Raw genomic sequence first — 19738 nt, 5'->3', positions numbered from 1 at the left:
TAACCCAAAAAGGAATGTAATAAACCACACATGGACTATGAAACTGCAGCCTATCCCAACCAGATACATTTAAAAAAAATAATATGGTCAAGTAGATGCACGTCTAAACTTAACAAAAAGATTATTCTTAGAGTGTATATTTGTACATCCAAGTAATCCTGCAATTATTTATGCTTATTTACATACCATGAAAGCCTCAATTAAAACCCTATTAAACTAGGGCTGTCAAGCAATTTTTTAAATTGCACTGTTAAACAATAATACTATATATTTTATTTACATTTTTTTATTTTTTCTATATTTTGAAATGTTAATTTCAATTACAACACAAAATACAAAGTGTAATAGTACTTACTATTTTTATTTTTTATTACAAATATTTGCCCTATAAAAATATAGTATTTTTCAATATACCCAATACAAATATTGTAGTACAATCTCTTTATTCTGAATATTGAATTGTGTATAAAAAATGCATACAAAAATAAAACAATGGAAAACTTTAGGTCCTATGAGTCCGCTTAGTCCTACTTCTTGTTCAGTCATATCACTCAGAAAAACAAGTTTATTTACATTAGCAGAAGGTAAAGTTGCCTGCTTCTTTACAATGTCACCTGAAAGTGAGAACATGCACATGTAAGTCATTGTTATAGCTGGTGTCACGAGATATTTACGAGCCAGATGCGCTAAAGAACCATATGTCCCTTCAGACTTCAACCACCATTCCAAAGGACATGTGTGTGGGGAGGGTGGAAGAGGGGGGAAGAGGGAGAAGCCACATGACTCCCTAAATGATGAGTTTTAATCAATAATAATCCAAAGCAATGCAGATGTTCATTTTAATTATCAGTGTGAGATCCCACCAACAAAAGGCTGGTTTTCTTTTTTGATGGTTCAGGTTCTGTAGTTTCCACATTGGAATGTTGCTCTTTTAAGATTTCTTAAAGCACGGTCTGCACCTCGTCCTGCTCAAATTTTGGAAGATATTTCAGATTCTTAAGCCTTGGGCAGGAAGTTGCAGCTATTTTTATAAATCTCATATTGGCACCTGCTTTGCATTGTCAAATTTGCAATGAAGGCATTTTTTACATGAACATGTGATACGTTATCACCTGAGACTGAAATATATGGCCAAATGCAGGTAAACCAGAGCAGGAGACATACAATGCTCCCCCCCTTCCCCTGGAGGACTTTAGTCACAAATTTAAATTAAAATATTCACTGGCAATGTGTGTGGGGGGGGGGGGGGGGGGAGGGGAGAGGGGAAGCCACATGACTCCCTAAATGCCATGGGTAGGAGGGGCAAGAGGCTGGGCAGCCCAGGAGATTAGCAGGGGATCTAGCGTTGGTAATAGGGGTTGGATCCCCCTGTACTCTCTGGCAGATGTGGGGGGCTGTGTGTGCAGCAACATGTCTCAACTCCCCTGGCTCCTGGCTATGTTGCTGCACTTCCCACCTGGTGGTCCATAGAAAGATTGAAAGTAAAGATTGGGCCCTCCACGGGACTGAGACTTTCTGTCATGTAAGACTCACCCGGGGCTTGCGGTTCGTGACCATCCATCCTCTCACCACCAGCTACACTGCTGTTTATGCTCCAGCCCTCTCCCTCCTCCCAGTCCCGTAGTAGGCCCAATCTTTACTTTTCTTTTTCTCCCCCCCTCCCCGCATCCAGGGCTCCGCACTTGGCCAAGGGCAGAATGCCAGGGTAGGAGCTGCATTTGGCCATGAGAGCGCCCTCCCCGTATCGTCCATGGATGGGCAGGGGATGGAGGAGGCGGGAGCTGACGAAGCAGCGCAGGCCAAATGATGTGGTGTCCAACCAACACTTCCTGCTGCTCCCCTCAACACAGAATGGCGAAAGGCAGGGACTGGGAGCTGACAGGCTCCAAGCCTGCAGATTTCCACATGGATAAAAAGTCCCAGCATGCCAGCGGTTTGCCCTGCTCAGCTGGGAAGTGACCCCGGAAAGTGTTGCAGACAATGCTGTTATCTGCTCAGACATTTGTTTGCTTGCAGGCACAGAGCCTCTCAGCTCCCATTGGCTATGAATGGCGAAAAGCAGCCAGGGGGAGCGGAGAACTCTGTGCCCTGCCATCTGCATGTTCCTCAACCTGCACTGAAGCTGACAAGCTGTGATTGTTCTCTGGACTCAGCTTATAAATGGGTCAGTCACTTTTTACCATTTTTTTTTTCTCTTTTCTGAAGCGATCGTGTTACATGAATACGTCACCCCGCTCTAACCGTTCAAAAGCTATTATCATGGCGGGAAGGGCTTAGTTGGGCCACTAGCAAAAATGATTGATGGATCCAATAAAATTTTATTAAATAAAAATATGGCACTTCAAAGTTAAATAAATATTATATAAATATTAAACAATACTATGTTTAGATAACATGAACTATTATACATTTCAAATGATTATCAAGTAATGGAATGTTTGAAAACAGCTACATTGTTGGGGGGGGGTCCAACAATTTTAATAGATTGAGAAAGCGTCCGTATGCTCAAAAAAGTTGGGAACCACTGCCCTAGCGATATGGCCGGTGAGTTCAGGAGGCCCCAACCCCTCCTGCCGGCACCAGGCCCCTCTCCCCTCCCCATTAGCCCTCCTGGGCCACTTCACTTGGGGGAGAGGGTTTAGGGGAAGAGGTTAGGCGGGAAGATGTAGGGCAGGGGCAGGACCTGGAGTGGAGGGGGCATTTTCCCAGTCCTCCTCTGAGTAGCACTGGGAGGAAACACATGGTGGAGGGGTTCATGTGGCCAATGTCCCTTCTGTGTCCTTCCCGGAACGCATTATTTTTGTAATGCGTATCATCAGCATGGGAGCATGTCCTCTGGAATGGTGGCTGAAACATGAAGGGGCATATGAATGTCTAGCATATCTGGCATGTAAATACCTTGCAATGCCAGACATAAAAGTGCCATGTGAACACACCTGTTCTCATTTTTAGGTGACATTTAAATAAGCATGTAAATGTAAACAAACTTGTTCATTTTAGCAATTGGCTGAATAAGAAATAGGCCTGTGTGGGCTTGTAGGCAGCAAAGTTTTATATTATCTGTATTTGTAAATTGCGCTTTCACAATAAAAAAGATCTCACTACAGTACTTGTATGAAGTGAACTGAAAAATACTATATTTTGTAAAGATTATAAACAGTGCAAATTTTTTAATTAAAAATATAGCACAAAGTGAGCACAAGTGTATTGTATTGTAATTTAAAATCAATACATTTGAAAAGGCATAAAACTATCCAAAAGTTAAACAGAATACCAACTGAAATGTATTAACAGAATGATTAAAACTGCAATTATTTGTGATTAATTTTTTAAATCATGATTAACTTTTTTGAATTAATCATGAGTTAACTGCCCTACATCAAATATATGTTATTTAATGGACTCATGGATACAAACAGAATATAAGCAATAGGAAAACATCTATTAAAAATCTTTTCACTAGCAATTTCATTCAGAAGTGTAAAAGCAGAAGCAGAACATTAGCAATTTATGGAACTCATTCTGAACAAATTTGAATGTAATGCTTTTCTAGTGATGTAAAAAAATATAAATGATATACAGACTATTCCAGTGTTACTGTGGGGAAAAAAAAATACCTAAAGTGTTAATTCTACCTGTTTGCTATAATTTTTCACCCCACGTTCAGATAGCTCCAGCTTTTCCTGCAATTCGGCTACTTCCAACTGAAGTTCATGAATTCTGAAATATATTTACAAGAGAATGCATATCTCTAATTTGGTTTTATTGATAAAGTCAACACAAGCATATTATAGTGAGATAGCATATCAACAGTTTTCTATTAATATTTGCTCCTTTCCCCCTGCAAGAAATACATTGGACTAAATAGAAGTGTTATGGTCATGCATACTATAGGTACAAAGGTTTCAGTATGAAAAATAGACAAGTTTAAATAGAAGAAAGCTATGAAGATAGAGTAAAGATTTTTTTAAATTACTACAGCCTCAAACAAGGTCAAGTTTCTAGAAAACACATTCTTAATATATAATCAGAAAAAGGAAAAAAACATACACACATAGACAAATACAAAAATGAGACACTCTTACCACAAAACATTGCCCTTTTAGCTTCAATTGACAGTATTTGAACTAAAGTTCATTTAAAGATACAATATTAGAATCTCAAGAGAAATGCTTTAAAACAATAAGTTGTTTATTAAATGTCCATTGTTATAGTGTTATAAATGTACTGTATTGTAAGATAATAACAGGGTTCAAAAAAGAACTAGAAAAATTAACGGAAGATAGGTTCATCAATGGCTATTAACCAGGATGGACCAGCATAGTGTCCCTACCCTCTAGAAGCTGGGAATGGGTGACAGTGAATGGATCATCATTCCCTCTGAACCACCTGGTATTGGCCACTGTCGGAAGACGGATACTAGCCTAGATAGACCACTGAATTGACCCAGTATGGCCATTCTTATGTCATATGTAGAATTTAAGAAAGAAAAAATGTAATCTTTATTCCACACTGAGAGCATTGTCAGTCAATAAAAATGATATTCAGTATAACTAGACTATGCTTAGAGAATGTATATTTCATTTTCGAGGCTCACTTGATTTCTCTGGTGTCATTGCCACAGACATACATGCATTACAAGGTCTGCTTGTGCAATAGGTTCTTCTTGGCAAAGAAGTCTAGAAATTCAAGTAACTGTGTGACTAGTGCTTCATACAAGGAGACATTAAATGCTATCTGATGTTGAAGATTAAAGTGATGAGAAAAACATTGCTCCGACCATAAACGAAAACAAACATACAATCACCAACATTACAAAATTTTGAAAACAAGTATTTAAGACACCTGTTATCAGCCACTTGAAGAAGATCTGCAACATAGGGGTCATCTGGCTGAGGTATTGGATAGGCACTGACTCCTGAAGGAGGCACAGGTTGGTCAATTTGCATTAGTTGACGCCTGAATGGAATGTTTCTTTTCCTGCCACCTTAAAGAAAACACACACACAATGTTTATTACTTAAAAACCTGAAGTAAAAGAGGACATTATATTTTCAGCTGAAGTGAAGAATTCACTCTGAATTGGCCTGTTTTCTCCTTTTCATCACAGAGATATACCCATGTCATACATTCTTGATAACATCCTTAAATAAATATTAATTTTTCGTGATTCCAATTTTAAATAACCAAATATGCACTCTGACCCAAATTAAGCCCAATAAAAGAAATTTCCCTCAATATGTTCTGATGCCTATACAACACAAGCTATAAAACTTGCAACTATTTCACCACTCCTCACTCTCTCAATTAAGTGGCTAAAAGAACAAGAACTGCAAGTAAGAACACTGCTGAGAAAATGTTTAAGAACACTTAAAACAAGTTTTAGATTCTGTTATTTCTATTTGTAATATTTTCAAACAAATATATCTCAACAGTCATGTATACAATGTGTTGTTGTAACCATGAATGTCCCAGGATATTAGACCAGGTGGGTGATGAAATATTTTTTACTAGATCAACTTCTGTTGGTAAGGGAGATGAGCTTTTTAGCTACACAGAGCTCCTCTTCAAGACAGAAATTTATCCAGAAAAGATATTACCTCATGATATAATAATGGTAAACAAAGTTCACTTGTATGCAATTCTAAAGTTAGTGGATTTAGCAGAGAATCCAGTGATTAGGTTTAAAAATGCTAGTTTTGCCTTACAGTGAAATGTTAAGACAAATTAGCCTGTATATCAATAGTGAGATCTACAAATGATAAGAAATTTTCATTAACACAAGAATGAATAGAAACTGCACAACATGCAACATTCTAGCCCACATTTTGTTCTCCCCTCCTCCCCTCACTTTCCACCTTTGCTGTAGAATTTAGTGTAAAAAATATGGCAATTTCCTGCAATATCTTAGACAACATTTTACTGAATTAATTGCAAGTATCGTGACGTCTAGCATACCAAATTTTTAATAATTATTATTTCAGGCTGGAATTGTAGGTAATCATATCCTTAGAGAGGTTACAAAGTAGAATCTGCAAGAAACTATTTTTTTTAATCCGACTCTGCAATACCCACTCCCACTCACTCCAGAATTGTTTCTTGCATATTTATCCAACTCCCACCCACAAAAAACTTAGATCCCACAAAAGAGACAGACTCCTCCATTGTGCTAAAAACAAAAAGCAGAATACACATTGGAATTTATACACTTTTTACCACTAAAAGAACAAAACAAATCTTGCTTAAGCCACATTAAAATACTTTTACTTTTATAATAATCATCAACTCTTTTTATCCTCTCTTAAATTTAAATATTAAATCATTTATTTAAAAAAAAACAAAAACAAAAAAAAAACCAGAAAAACTTGTTTTATGCTACTGAAATTGAATTTACGGTTAATGAAAGATTCAATGTTTTCCCACAAATTACCTTCCTGTAAGAAAGTACATTTTATCTGATCCCACTCTTATGGCAGCAGTCCTGCAGGATCTAGGTTCCACTGTGGGGCTCTACTAAACAGCAATGAAAGTACTGGCTCAAGCCTATCCCACAACCCCCTTGTTTCCACACACCAGTTGTGCTGAGGGCTCAAACCTAAGATCACAGATCCCTGCAGGGTTGGAGGGTCTCAGCCTGTGTTAAGATGAGACAGAGTCCGAGTTCTAATGCTTTCCTGAGCTTAACTCAGATTTTGGAAGTTCTCCAGATATATCCTAGAGTTCCTCCTTATACACACCTAAAGCTTACCAGTAGCACTGTCACAATTAGGAAATAGGGAAGAAGTACAGTTTTCCCATTATGCAACACATTCATAGTGTTAGAATGTTGACCCGGGGGCAGAAGGTGCTAGGCGCTCTGGGATAAAATTACTTTGACTTGGGTCTGTGCACTGTAGTATGGATGCCAGAGAACTACATTTAAGCATGGATCAGAAAATCCTTAAACTAGGGTTAAAATGCATGAGACGCGCCAATCATTGCTTTTGAAGGATGGACATTTATCAGAGAGACTGAGGGAGGAGCTGAGGTGTCCTCTGGTAAACTTTTTAGCAGACATTTAGGCTTGTATTGTTTTTAAATGTTTTCTCTGTAATGCTTTCACTTTAACAATAAGCATGGTTGCCTATAAATAACCATGTGGTAACTTATAAATGTGGGCTATTATGCTTCAAAGAGAAAAAGTGCAGACAACAGGGCTTGTACTACACACCAGTGATTTTCCAAATACAGGTTGCCACCCAATAATGGGTCATGGAAAGTCAGGCACCGGGTTGCCTGACTGTAGAGTGACCAGCAGGGTTACTGAAGCCAGCTTCCTGTCTGTCCTGGTACTGAAGACCACACAGTGCCCTGGAAGAGGACAGCAGCAATTCCAGCTCTTAGGTACAAGAAAGTAGCCAACTCTCACTAGGGATGCCCACTGTGGCTGTTACAGGACAGTACAGCTTAATGCAGATCTGAGACTGCTCTGACAGATTAACTAGCATGCTGCTAATTACTGTGCAGTCAATATAGGCAAGGAAACTACATAGTAACCATGACCAAGTGACACAATGCAAAGAAAAACTTCTGAGACATGGGTTTACCTATGACAGTGTTAAATATGATTTGTCATTGGTAGTAAAAATCAGTCAAAATTATGTTGGATAACACGATACCCAGGGCTCAACAAATCTGCTCTCCCACTCGCCTGTGGCGAGTAGATTTTGGCAGCTGGCAAGCTGTGACGGGGCGGCGAGGGCGACCTGCCCCGCACTTCAATGCCGCCCGCCGACCCCCGTGCTGCACGGCAGCGCGGTGTTCTGACAGCTGTCTGCACAGCTTGTTTTCGTGCGGCCGTCCAGCTGAACGTCATGCAGGGGGGCCGAGTCCTGGGACGGGAGCCGGAAGAGGGGACGGAGCCAGTGTGCGCGTGCGTCCCTGACATCAGGGGAAGAGGTGCCGGTGCAAGAGAGTGCCGCATTCAAAAGGAGAGCAGCGGAGGAAGGCAGAGGGGAGAGGAGACGGAGGAGAGTAACGGAGGGAAAGGGGAGAACAGAGGAGTGAGCTAGAAGATGGCAGTGGGCGGAGGAGTGAAGGGTTAGAGCAGAGGGGGATAGGAGACAGAGGAGGTCAGAGAAGGCAGGAGGGAGACGGGGAGTGGAGCCGAGAGCAGAGCGTGGGGGCAGAGGACGTGAAAGGAGAAGCAGAGGTAGGAAGCAGCCCAGGACGGGGCTCCTTAGCATCTTCGCTCTGGGCTGCTTACTACCTCCACTTCTCCTTTACGTCCTTTGCCCCCATGCTCTGCTCTCTGCTCCACTCCCCGTCTCCCTCCTGCCTTTTCTGACCTCCTCCGACTCCCGTCCCCTTCCGCTCTCACCCTTCACTCCTCTGCCCACCGCCGTCTTCTAGCTCACTCCTCTGTTCTCCCCTCTCCCTCCGTTACTCTCCTCCATCTCCTCCCTCCTCTCTTCCGCTGTCCTCTGCTCCCCTTTTGAATGCTGCACTCTCTTGTGCCGGCGCCTCTCCCCCGACATCAGGGACGCACACACACTCTGGCCCTGGCCTACGCCCATGTGTGGCCCTGCCCTCGCTTCCAGCTCCCTTCCCAGGACTCAGCCCCCCTGCATGCCGCTCAGCTGGGCGGCCGCACAGGAGCAAGCGGCGCAGACCGCTGTCAGAATGCCGCGCTTCCCATGCAGCACGGGGGTCAGCACCGTGGAAGTGCGGGGTGGGTCACCCTCGCTGCTGCGGAGCAGCCCTGCCCCATCACGGAAGCAAACATGCCGTCCTAGTTGTCCCGTTCTCCGGGTGGCACGCACCTGCGCAGTGGAGGTCACGCGGTGGGGGTGGCGAGTCCCGTTTTTGTCTGGTGAGTAGGGTTTTCTATAATTTGTCAAGCCCTGATGATACCTTAAGGTCGAGTTCAAATTATGTAATTTTCCAGAAGCAATATGCTTTGATAATAACGTAACACAAATATTTTAAGCGTATGAAAAAGCAGACTTGCAGAGCAGAGATACTTTAGATAATAATTATAGTGTGCAGAAATGCTAAGTTTCTTCACAGCTTGATATTATTACCTAGAAAGCAGAACATCACCGCAGTCTGGGAAAAGCAAGACTGCCTAGGATAGCTTTATATTCAGTGGTCATACCTGGAGTTTGTACTACTGCTTGTAGATTCTTCTCCTGAAGTTGCTGAATTTTTTCAGTCTTGGCTTTGTTATCTCGCTCTAATGATCGAATTTTATGCATATATTGGTTATTCAAAAATTTCAAGTCAGCTGTGTCATGTTCAACCTTTCTTAATGTGGCCTTCAAGTCTTTAGAAAAACAACAACAAAAGTTAACAATATTCTAATAGCATAAACATATGCATAAAGGAGTCAGATGTCCTCATTTTCAAAAACACAATAATTGTATGTAGTCCTTTAGATACTTGCAACGTTCATGCAAACTTCCTCATTATTACTACAGATTGGACCTTAATACTCTGGCGCCCTTGATACGTGACTGATCCCAAACATGGGAATTTGCCAGACATGGAACGATCCCCTGCCACTGCCACCCCCCTCCCAATCTGCTGCCCCTCCCTGTCACCAGCTCCATTTCTGACCCTTGCTGGCACCCTGCCTCGTGCAGCTAGCCTTGACCAGGCTTGCCAGACACCTCTACCCCCTCCCGCCCTTTACAAAAATATGTTTTCCCTTTCAGAAGTATATAACCAATACAACTCTGCAAGACAGAACTATGTTCTCTTCAGGATTGTTAACTAAATTTCAATTACAAAATTTTAAGTTATATGAGTCCATGAATGAAAAGCATTTTTATAATAGATAAGTATCAGTGATACTACAGGAAGAACACTGGCTTCCAATGTTAGATTTCAGGGGGAGTTTGCAGTTCACCTGATGAGGCAAAAAAACCCACAAAATTTGAAAAGTGAACAAATTTGATTTTAGAAATCACTGAAAAAAAATCATAAAGGTGGAACCATATAAAGATTTTTCATTAATACTTATATGCACACAGACCCCTTTTAGAGTTAAGCCACATGTTGAACGGCAATATTCCTGAATTTTAATTTTTAAACAATTTTTCCATGTTTTAGATGTACAGTGATATTCAGACCTCAGTGGTTCAGGAGTCAAATTAATAATCAACATTAATGAAAAGAGCCACAGGAGTGTGAATTCATTGTTTCATTTACTATCTATTTCTATTTAAATGTATATTAAAAGTTTCACATCAAAATGACTGAGTGAGCAAGTATTATACAATTAATTAGTAACGTAGCAAAAGCATTCTGATTGGTTAATTTCTTAGACAGGTTAATAATTAACATCACATAGTGTTGTAATATCATGGGCTGCAAAGAGCCACAGGTGACACAGTAAAGAAACACTTGCAGCTCCCGAGACGTGGTCTGTGTATCACTGCATTAGAAGTATCTCAGAAAAAGAAAAATGTAACTTGATATGATCAGTATTTAATGTACTGAAATTAGCAATCTTTGAACTACAGAATAAATATCTGTACATTTAGGCCCCAGTCCAATAAACACACTGATGTCAATAGGATACACTTGAGTTTAAAGTTAAGAATATACAGAAGAATTTGCAGAATCAGAGCCATATGTGTAATCAAACAAAATCCAGTTATTGTATATTCAGAAAGATTGAAAATTATTGTAATTTTTAATGTTACCTTTAACATGATGTTCAGATTCTTCTTTCAGTTTCAATATTTCTAAATGTAGTTCATTATTTTCTCTGGTAAGTTTAGCATTCTCTGCTTTGTAAGGTTCCAGAATAGCATCAAAATTGCTGCATTCTTTTTCAATTTTTCCAGCAGATAACTTTGTACTGCGCAAGCTCTCAGTTGTATGGACAAGATCACTGAAATCAAAAGACAGTAGATAGAATCCTGACTTCGGGTAAGAATCCTTACCTTAAGTCAGAATATCAAATTCAGTTATGATCCCAAATGGTTATTTTGTTTTTAAAAAAGGCAGCCCTGTTGTTTGAAACTAGGGATGTGAATGGCTAACCGATAAGCATCAACCTTGGTGAGTGATGCTTATTGATTATAGTTAACTGACGGGGGCTGGAGCAGCCTCCCACCTGCCTTGGGCAAGAGGCTGCTCCAGTCCAATGGAGCCTGCCACGAACGGACTTGCAAAAATGTATGAATAATTGGTGGTTAGCTCTGTCCAGGCCTGTCATTGGGAAGGCAAAAGGGGGCAGGTGACCTGGAGCCCAGTGATTCAAAAATACTGCAACAATTGTAGCCCTGGGCACTTTGAAATGCTGCCAAAGCGACTGTCCATGCACCTCTGAGCTGCAGGGTGCGAGGGCAAGTGCATTCTGGACAGTGCTAAGGACTGATCTCCAGGATCCCACCCCTTCCACCGCAGGTATTGCCTCTTCTGGATGCACAGAGCCTCCCCCCCCACACACACACTCTGCTCTGGGACCTGTGGCTGTCTAATGAGCATTCAAGAAGGAACCAGAAAGACGCAGTCAGTTATGAGAACTCAGATCCTTAGTATTCCAGAGCCAAATTCGGACTACGTTTCTCCCACCAATAACCTCACTGAAACAATATGCAAGGCAAGCAGAATTCAGCCCTCAGGTCACCTCACTTAGCAAACAAAATTTGTTTTATGTTAATATATTTTTATGACCAGATCAGAATCAAAAAGTATGTGTGAAAGACAGATGTCTAGTCTACAACAGAAAAGGTTTGCCAATATAGCTATACTGACAAACATACCTAATGTATCAGAGGGGTAGCCGTGTTAGTCTGAATGTGTGGCACCTTATAGACTAACTGAAGTGTAGGAGCATAAGCTTTCGTGGGCAAAGACCCACTTCGTCAGATGCATGTAGTGGAAATTTCCAGAGGCAGGAATAAATATGCAGGCCAGGATCAGGCTGGAGATGATGAGGTGATCCAATCAAGGAGGATGAGGCCCACTTCTAGCTGATCTGGAGGTGTGAATTCCAAGAGAATAGAAGCTGCTTTTGTAGTTAGCAAGCCATTCACAGTCTTTGTTTAATCCAGTTGATTGTGTCAAACTTAAAGATGAACTGTAGCTCAGCAGTTTCTCTTTGAAGTCTGGTCCTGAAGTTTTTTTGCTGCAGGATGGCTACTTTTAGATCTGCAATTGTGTGTCCAGGAAGATTGAAGTGTTCCCCTACAGGTTTTTGTATGTTGCCATTCCTAATATCAGATTTGTGTCCATTGATTCTTTTACGTAGGGACTGTCCTGTTTGGCCGATGTATATAGCAGTGGGGCATTGTTGGCACATGATGGCATATATTACGTTGGTGGATGTGCAGGAGAATGTACCAGTGACAGTATGGCTGATCTGGTTAGGTCCTGTGATGGTGTTGCTGGTGTATATATGTGGGCAGAGTTGGCACCGAGGTTTGTTGCAAGGATTGCAACACAGCTTCTACAGGTAAAAACAGTTCCATGACTAAATCTATCTGTGCATTTGCAAACTTCAAAATACGTAGTTAAACTGTATTTTTTTGACCATGCCATTGTCCCATAAAGAGCTGGCAAAAACTGTATTCTTCCTTAGTCCCATCCCCTGAAAACCTGGATGCTAATTAAGTAAAAAGGAGACTGCTAAATACCTATTAAGTATGAAAGATATCATGTAACTGAATAGTTGTGTAACCACATAAAATATTATCAGTTCCATGACTATTCGGTAGTCCTCTGGGGTGGGGACGGCAGCGGCAGCCAGTGCACTCCATTCCCACTCCTGGGCAGCACAGGGTAGCAGGCAGAAGCTAGTCTATGAAGAAGCCAGTCTGAAAACCAGCTCCCCTCAAGGACTGGCTGGGGCTGCTGCCATGAAGCAGCCGCTGTCTGCAGGGAACTCAGACCCCCTGTGAACAGGGGCTGCTGCCCCAAAGCACGCTCCCCTGCCCTCGCCCTTCCTATGCTGCTGCCTCTGATGGAGGCAGCTATGCAGGGAGTGGGCGGGCAGCACTGGGGAGGTGGTGCTGTGGTAAACCGGCTTTTAAACTGGCTCCCCAGCACGGACTCCTGCCCTCCCTCCCTGTCGCTGCCTCTGTAGGAGGCAGCAGAGGGTGGGGGCAGGAGGGTCTACGAGAACCAATATGTACAGGGAGCTGGCTTGAAAGTGCATATTGGTTCCTGCCTGTCCCCCTCACCCTCTGTGCTGCTGCCTCCCTATCAGAGGCAGCAGCGCAGGGCCGGGTGCAGGCAGATGCAGTGATTGTGGGGAGCTCCTCACGGGCACCAGCTCCCATCCTCCCTCGCCTTGCTGCCTCTGATATTGAAAGGGGGGGGAGGGAAGGCGGGGATGCATGTAGTCAATAAGATTAACTGATTAGTCTAGGCTTATCGGTTAAATGTTTATTTGACTATATGCTAACATCCTTAATACCCATACATTTTCCTTAAAATATATAGGAAATAAAATGTATAATAACCCAGTAAACTCTCAATATTGTTATTTTTATTTATTTTTAATAGGAATATGAATGCAGCATAATTCAATAGACATAAATGTGGAGGATCTTTTCTTTCCTGCATTAGTCTTAAATTATTAGTTACAACTTGTTGATATTTAGAAAGGATTCTGTTGTTACATATTAATGCTGGCAGAACCACCAATGCAACCAGTAATTAGTTTAACCAAAATAGTGAAATTGACAAATGTATTCCTAAAATTAGGTCTAACTAAGTCTCCCTAAAGTGAAATCCTTTGAGAACAAAAATTCACAGCAGCACAAGTAGTTTTACTAGTTAAAATATTCATATGGAAAAGTGTATCCTATCTAGGAAAGTAAGTGCCTAGTCAACTACCCAATTGATTCGACTAGTCACTTCCCCCACCTTGCTGTCTCTATCAGAGAGGCAGTGGGGGGGGAGGGGGGGCAGAAGCTGGTGTTTAAAAGCTGGCTTCCCCCAGCACCGGCTCTGTGTGTATGTGGGGGGGGGGGAGGCGGGAACAAACTGGGAGAGCTGATTCCCGGCTCTCACACGCTCCCCCACACTGCAGCTCTGCATTTAAAAGGCAGAGCCTCAGCAGGGTTAGCTCCCTGGGCTGGGAGCTAATCCCACTGTGGCTCAGCAGTTTCCCCCCTTATTGACTAATCGAATAGTCAATAGAAATTCCATCAACTACTCGATTAGCTGATTGAACACAATTTAACATCCCTAATCCTATTAATTTTTAGCACTCAATTAGGTTATACATTTTTTCATGTAAAGTATCTTATCTACGGACACACTGGATCTGGTTATTCAACCAGAAACTAGGCTGATCTGTTCTCTTTGTAGACAAAATTAGTTGCCTTGAGTTTTGTTTTTTCTAACAATTTTTGATGTTGCTCTTCAAGGATAAATTGCAACACAACATGAGCTTAAAATACTGGATGGACAAACTGGTTTGTCCATCAAAGCTAAAAAATTAGAATTGGGGTTGTTACATGAATGGCATAAAATGCATAAAGAACACAATGGTAAAAAAGACACCAAATACCATAGAGCTTTTTATGTAAATCACTGATGCAACCTCATCTGGAATACTATGTGTATCCCTTCTCAAAAAGGAGGGACAACAAGACTATTTGAAGGAGTGGAAAAACAAGTCATATCAAAATAAAAAAGATTGGTATTATTTACATTAGAAAGAATATGAAAAAGAAGAGACATAACAAAACTATAGAAAATAATATACAATGTAGATCAAATCTTTGATTCTCCCTGACTCTCAAGAGCAGATGAATATTAATTAAATTAAAAGGACAGGAAGTTCAAAACTGATAAACGTGCAATTCAACTGTGATTGTCATTGCCACAGGAAGTCATTGAGGCCAAGAATTTAAATAGGATTCGAATAAGGATTCAAAGAACAGACTGGCATTGATATGTGTATCAAGACTATAAAGTGACCATAATTAATTATTACAATTTTTTTGAAAGGAATATTAAATCTCATGCCTCAGAGAGGCTAAATTAATCTACTAATATTTAGGATGAGACCTAAGTATGGGGACACTACATCTGCTGATTGTGGTGCTCTTACATCATCTTTAAAACATCTGGTGCTGGCCACTATCTGAGACAAGATACTGAATTAGATTAACCTCTGTTTTGATCCAGTATGGCAATTCCTGTGTGCCTAAGAGCATCAATGCCATCAAATGTCTGGAATGGATAAGTTGTCCTCCAGATTCACCACATACCTTAATTCATTTTCTGCTGCGTGCAATCAGTTGCATCCAATAACATGTTAGTAACTGTGGACATACCTAATTATAAATACTATACACACATAAGATTATAAAAAGTCACAAAATTTCCATTTTCAGACTTTGTTTAGGCATTTTGATTTTTTTCAGTGCAGATCATCATCTTTTATAGATATCAGTTTGTCCCAGGAGCTGGATACTAGAATTTTTTAACTTGCCAATACTTAAAACCTATCCCAATAAACCATACCATTTTTGAATATTCATGTTAAACAATTTCTTATTTGTCCACATTTTCCACTAGTTTTATAGTCAAGTAGCACTGATATGACTAATATTATTTTTTTAAGATTTCCCTTTTGTTTGGATACCTAAAAAGTTTTTCCACCAGAGGCAAGCTCTCCACTCCCAAGGGTTGCCGATAGCCCAGCTGATCCAGCCGCTTCCTGAGATTAATAAACTTCCGCTCTGCAGCTGTGCTCATTGTGAATATGCTTCAAAAATGGTTCAACCACTCTCAGAAAAAACACTGCGACCTGAAAAAGATTACAGAATATGTACAGAGTTTCTTGCCATTATATGAATAAGTAAAAGCAATCCTTTCTGGTAAAACAACAACAACAACAACCTGGCATTTGTATATGAAATAGGGATGTTAAAATGCATTTGTGTAAATGAGAATCCACTGAAATTTTCAGTGGATGCATGTTTACACGCGAGGTGGGTGGGGGTGACGTGGGAGCCAGTGCTTGCAGGGAGCTGGCTTTTAAACCAGCTCCCCGCAAGCACCGGCTCCCATTCTCCTCACCCCTGGCCTCTGTATCAGGGGTGGGGGAGAGGGTAGTCAGCTCAGGGCAATGTATGGGCATGGCATTCAAGAGGCCACCATGGCTGACTCTACAGATACAGGGTGTCCGCGCTATAAGTTGCCCCGGTATATATCCATTCCACACTAAAGTCGTTGACGCTTGTAGGAACTGATGCATTGTCAGTCCCCCCCACTCCGCGCTCCTAAGTTGCGCAATACCTCCAACTTGCACAAATAGAAGTCAGCTGTGTGTGGGGAAAAAATTCCCTGCTTTAAGTTGTTTTGCTATAAGTCCAAGTTTTTTGGAACGTATCTTGGACTTACAGCAAGGACAGCCTGTACTGCTAAAACAAAATCTCCAAAAATCACACAGAGTGGATAAAAATCAATAATTTTAAAAAATATATTTAAAAATCAGATTTTTTAAAATAAAATGCTTGAGGAAAAAACTTACCTAAAGTCAGTTTTAATTAAGATACACTAGTGGGCTGTGCCCCCTGCTTTCTGCGCTCACCAAACTACCCTCTCATGGGAGGTAGGCAACCCTGGCTCTCCCTTCAGCCACTGGGGAGAGCAGGACTGCAGCTGAGCCAACCCGGGTCCCTTCTCCTTCCCCCCTCCCTGCCAGCCTAGGTCTCCATTCTCCCTCTTCTCCTGCCGCACCAGCCAGAGTCCCATCTCCCTCTCCTTTCCCCAGGAATCTGGGTCCCTTCTCCCCATCCTCAGCCCAGATCCTTTCTCTCCCCACCCCCAAACCCTAACCCTTCCCTCTGACAGCTACAGCGCACACTAGGCCCAGCTCTAACCCAGGTGGCTGGGGAGGTGCAGGGATGTCTGCCCACCCTGTGTAAGGCACAGCAGGGTGCAGGTAGTGCCATGTACATGCGGTGCTCCAAGGCACTGCAGCCTGCTGAGGTGGGGAAAGCAGTAGCGCAGGGGTCCACTGTCCTGACCTCTCTTCCATGCAGTCCTGCCTGCACAGCTCCCCGCCCCAGCCCTGCTCGCAGAGGCTAGGGCTGCCCATCTGCCTACCAGGAGTGGAAGGGAAGGAGCAGACAGGTTAGTGTAGCGGCTCCTCCAGGCAGCCGTGGTAAGTGCAGCTGCGGGGAAGAGGGTGAGTTGTCGCATGGGCAGCTGGACTCTGGGTGGTTGCGCACCATGCTCCGGCTCCCCAAGAACCTGGAGCACGGAGCCCCCAAAACCCTGTTGCTGGCACATAAGCCCCGCTGGGAGCCCTGCTCCAAGCTCCTAACCCCAGACTGCTGTCCTGAGCACCTCACACACACACACCCAGGCAGTCACAGCTGTGATGTGGGGTCAGCCGGCTACTATGCCATGTTTCTTGGCACTGAAAGCCCTGTGAGGTGGAAGTGGTGAAAGGGGAGTAGGGGCTTGGTTTAAAATAGCAATTCCAAGTGGCAAGGGGAAGCAGTGAGGTGGGGCTCAAGCTGGGAGAAGGTAAACAGGACACAGAACAACGTGATGACGTCACTCTGTCATCCCGCAAGAAAAGCTTTTTTCATAGAGAGAGATTGTAGCGCAAAGATATATTAATGTAATGTTTGAAAATATTTGTAAATGAGTTCTAATAGTTCATTGACTAGTGACCCAGTTTTACGAGGTTCCAGAGCCTTCTATATAGATTATTTAGGTTAATCTTTCTATCTACCCAATGGGACTCAATGCTCAGTCTAGAAGATACCATCAGAGATGCTTAGTTGTGCAATTCTCAAACTGCGGATTCGTGTCTCCAGAAATAAAATGCTTGTTAACAGCAAAAATGTTTTAAAATAAATAATAGAGGTGAGAAATTACAACCTTAACCCTATTGTCCCTCTGCAAATTTGTGTACATAAAGTCAATCCTTTACCTCGCTCTAAAAGTGCCGTTTCAAAAAGTTCAATAAATAGAAGATTGTTAGGGAAGGAACAGATCTAGACAAATAGAAGAAGCCTGGAGATAAAATGTGAGAAGAGATGGAAGGCAATAGAAACTAATGTGAAACTGTTTGAGCGGCATATTTCAGATTTCTTAAGGTCTTGCTGAGCATAGCCTTCACTCATTTGAGATCTACCATACCATTCTGTCACTTGAAGAGAAAATCTATTATGGCAACAGACCATAAAAGAGACTCTGTTTGGGAATATTTTAATGATGTTTTTCTACACGTGGGTAAGTTAGGCATGCATGCAAAATGCAAATAGCAGAACAAAGAAATGCAAGGCCCAAATGAAACAACATCATGAGAAGTGTTAACTTTCAGGAGGAAGCTGAGTTGAAGATGATGAAAGGAACATGTCTGAACATGCAGGATCTTCAGGCTGGTCAACTTCTTTTATTTCATACTTCTTTCTTAAGGACTACTGGTCTTCCTTTTGGACTATTCTTGAATTCTCATGTTTGAGCAAAAAATATAGTTGTTACTCTACGATACTATAACATCTGATGCAGCTGTGATAAAAAATAAATAGCTGAAATAGGCAGCTCTTTCTTCTACAATTTTACCTTTAAAGTAGAACTGAGTGTCAGTGATTGCAATGAGTAATACTAAATGAGCAGTATGCTAATAATAATTAAACAAATGCATTGACTTATTTTGTTTAAGAGAATCCATCCTCAACACACGCGATTCTTAAGACTACCTCCTTCAAGATCACCATCATTTTCTATAGTTTCAGAGTCATCTGCCAATGATAGGGTTTCAGTCACATCATGTATGTCACATAGCCCTGCTCCAAGGCCACAGCCCCTGGCCAGATCAGAGGTGGGCTGAGTTGCCCAGGAAGTCTGGGCCACAGTGCGGAGACCCAGACCCTCCACCTGCTCTGTGTGGAAAAGCCAGGGTGCCCACATGCACCACTGGCCTACGGCTGGGAAAAAATATGATCTGTGGGCCACATCCAGCAGATCAAGCCACAGATCTGGCCTGCCCTGCTCCCACTCAGCGAAGCCAGCTGCTGCAGGGCCATGGGCTTCTGTGAATGCTGAGAGCCGGGGGACGGAGTAGAGGTTTCTTACCCTACGCCTGCTCCCTAATAGCTCCCATTGGCCAGTTTCCAGCCAATAGCAGCTGCCTGTTTGCAGGACAAGCAGCATGTGAAGTGGCCCTCCTCCCTCATCCTCCAGGCTCACATGGCTCCTGTAGCTGCTGTGAGCAGTACAGGAGTGTGGAAGGCAGAGACCCTGGTTAAGAAATCTGCTGGGTGCTGAGCCACTCAAGTAACGTTTCCCAGCCCTTTCCTCACCCAACCCTCTGCCCCCCTACCCCATGTAACTCAAACCTTCTGCATCCCTGTTCCAGCCTCCATACATCTTCCTAGACACTGCATCTCTTCTACACCCTTCCTCAGGTCACAACTGCCTCCCAGACCTTGAACCCTAATCTATTATCTCTGGTCATGGTCCAAATCCCTGCACCTCTGCCCTAGGTTATGACCCCCTCACAGACACTGTACTCCAAGGGTGGGCAAGACAGCCTCCGCAGGCCAGATCTGGCCCACCAAGTCCTATGATCCAGCCTGCAGCTGCTCTGCCACTCCCCCGCCCCGAGGCCAATTGAGATCTGGCACAGGGAAGCACACAAAGTCTCCTCCCCCCTATGAGAGGTGCAGCACCAAAAGGAACTGCCAGCTATTCAAAACAGCTGGCAGTTCTCTCTAGGCATCACACAGCCCTGGTAGGGCGGGGGGCAAAGATTTCACTTGCTC

At 42.6% G+C, this 19738-nt stretch overlaps 1 protein-coding gene across 7 annotated transcripts in view; it reads right to left on the bottom strand.

Moving 5' to 3' along the window:
• Positions 1-19738, bottom strand: part of CEP135 (centrosomal protein 135) — an 85215-nt gene that overhangs the window by 64054 nt on the left and 1423 nt on the right. For 6 of the 7 annotated variants that reach the window (XR_012904293.2, XM_075930387.2, XM_075930384.2 and 3 more), the window contains exons 2-6: positions 15595-15759; positions 10688-10878; positions 9136-9303; positions 4846-4987; positions 3636-3720 (exon numbers count right to left, since the gene is read on the bottom strand). Coding sequence is in view for 6 of the 7 variants with exons in the window: in XM_075930387.2 (XP_075786502.2) it covers positions 3636-3720; positions 4846-4987; positions 9136-9303; positions 10688-10878; positions 15595-15707 (699 nt within the window). In the remaining variant the exon portion in view is untranslated. The remainder of the gene's footprint in view (positions 1-3635; positions 3721-4845; positions 4988-9135; positions 9304-10687; positions 10879-15594; positions 15760-19738) is intronic. The other variant, XM_075930390.2, reaches the window with a different exon arrangement.

The sequence above is a fragment of the Pelodiscus sinensis genome, chromosome 4 (genome assembly GCF_052426305.1).
Source record: "Pelodiscus sinensis isolate ZL-2025 chromosome 4, ASM5242630v1, whole genome shotgun sequence".
Lineage (NCBI taxonomy): Eukaryota > Metazoa > Chordata > Testudines > Trionychidae > Pelodiscus > Pelodiscus sinensis.
The sequence above is the reverse complement of the archived record's forward strand: the minus strand, read 5'-3'. Positions and strand labels throughout refer to the sequence as shown.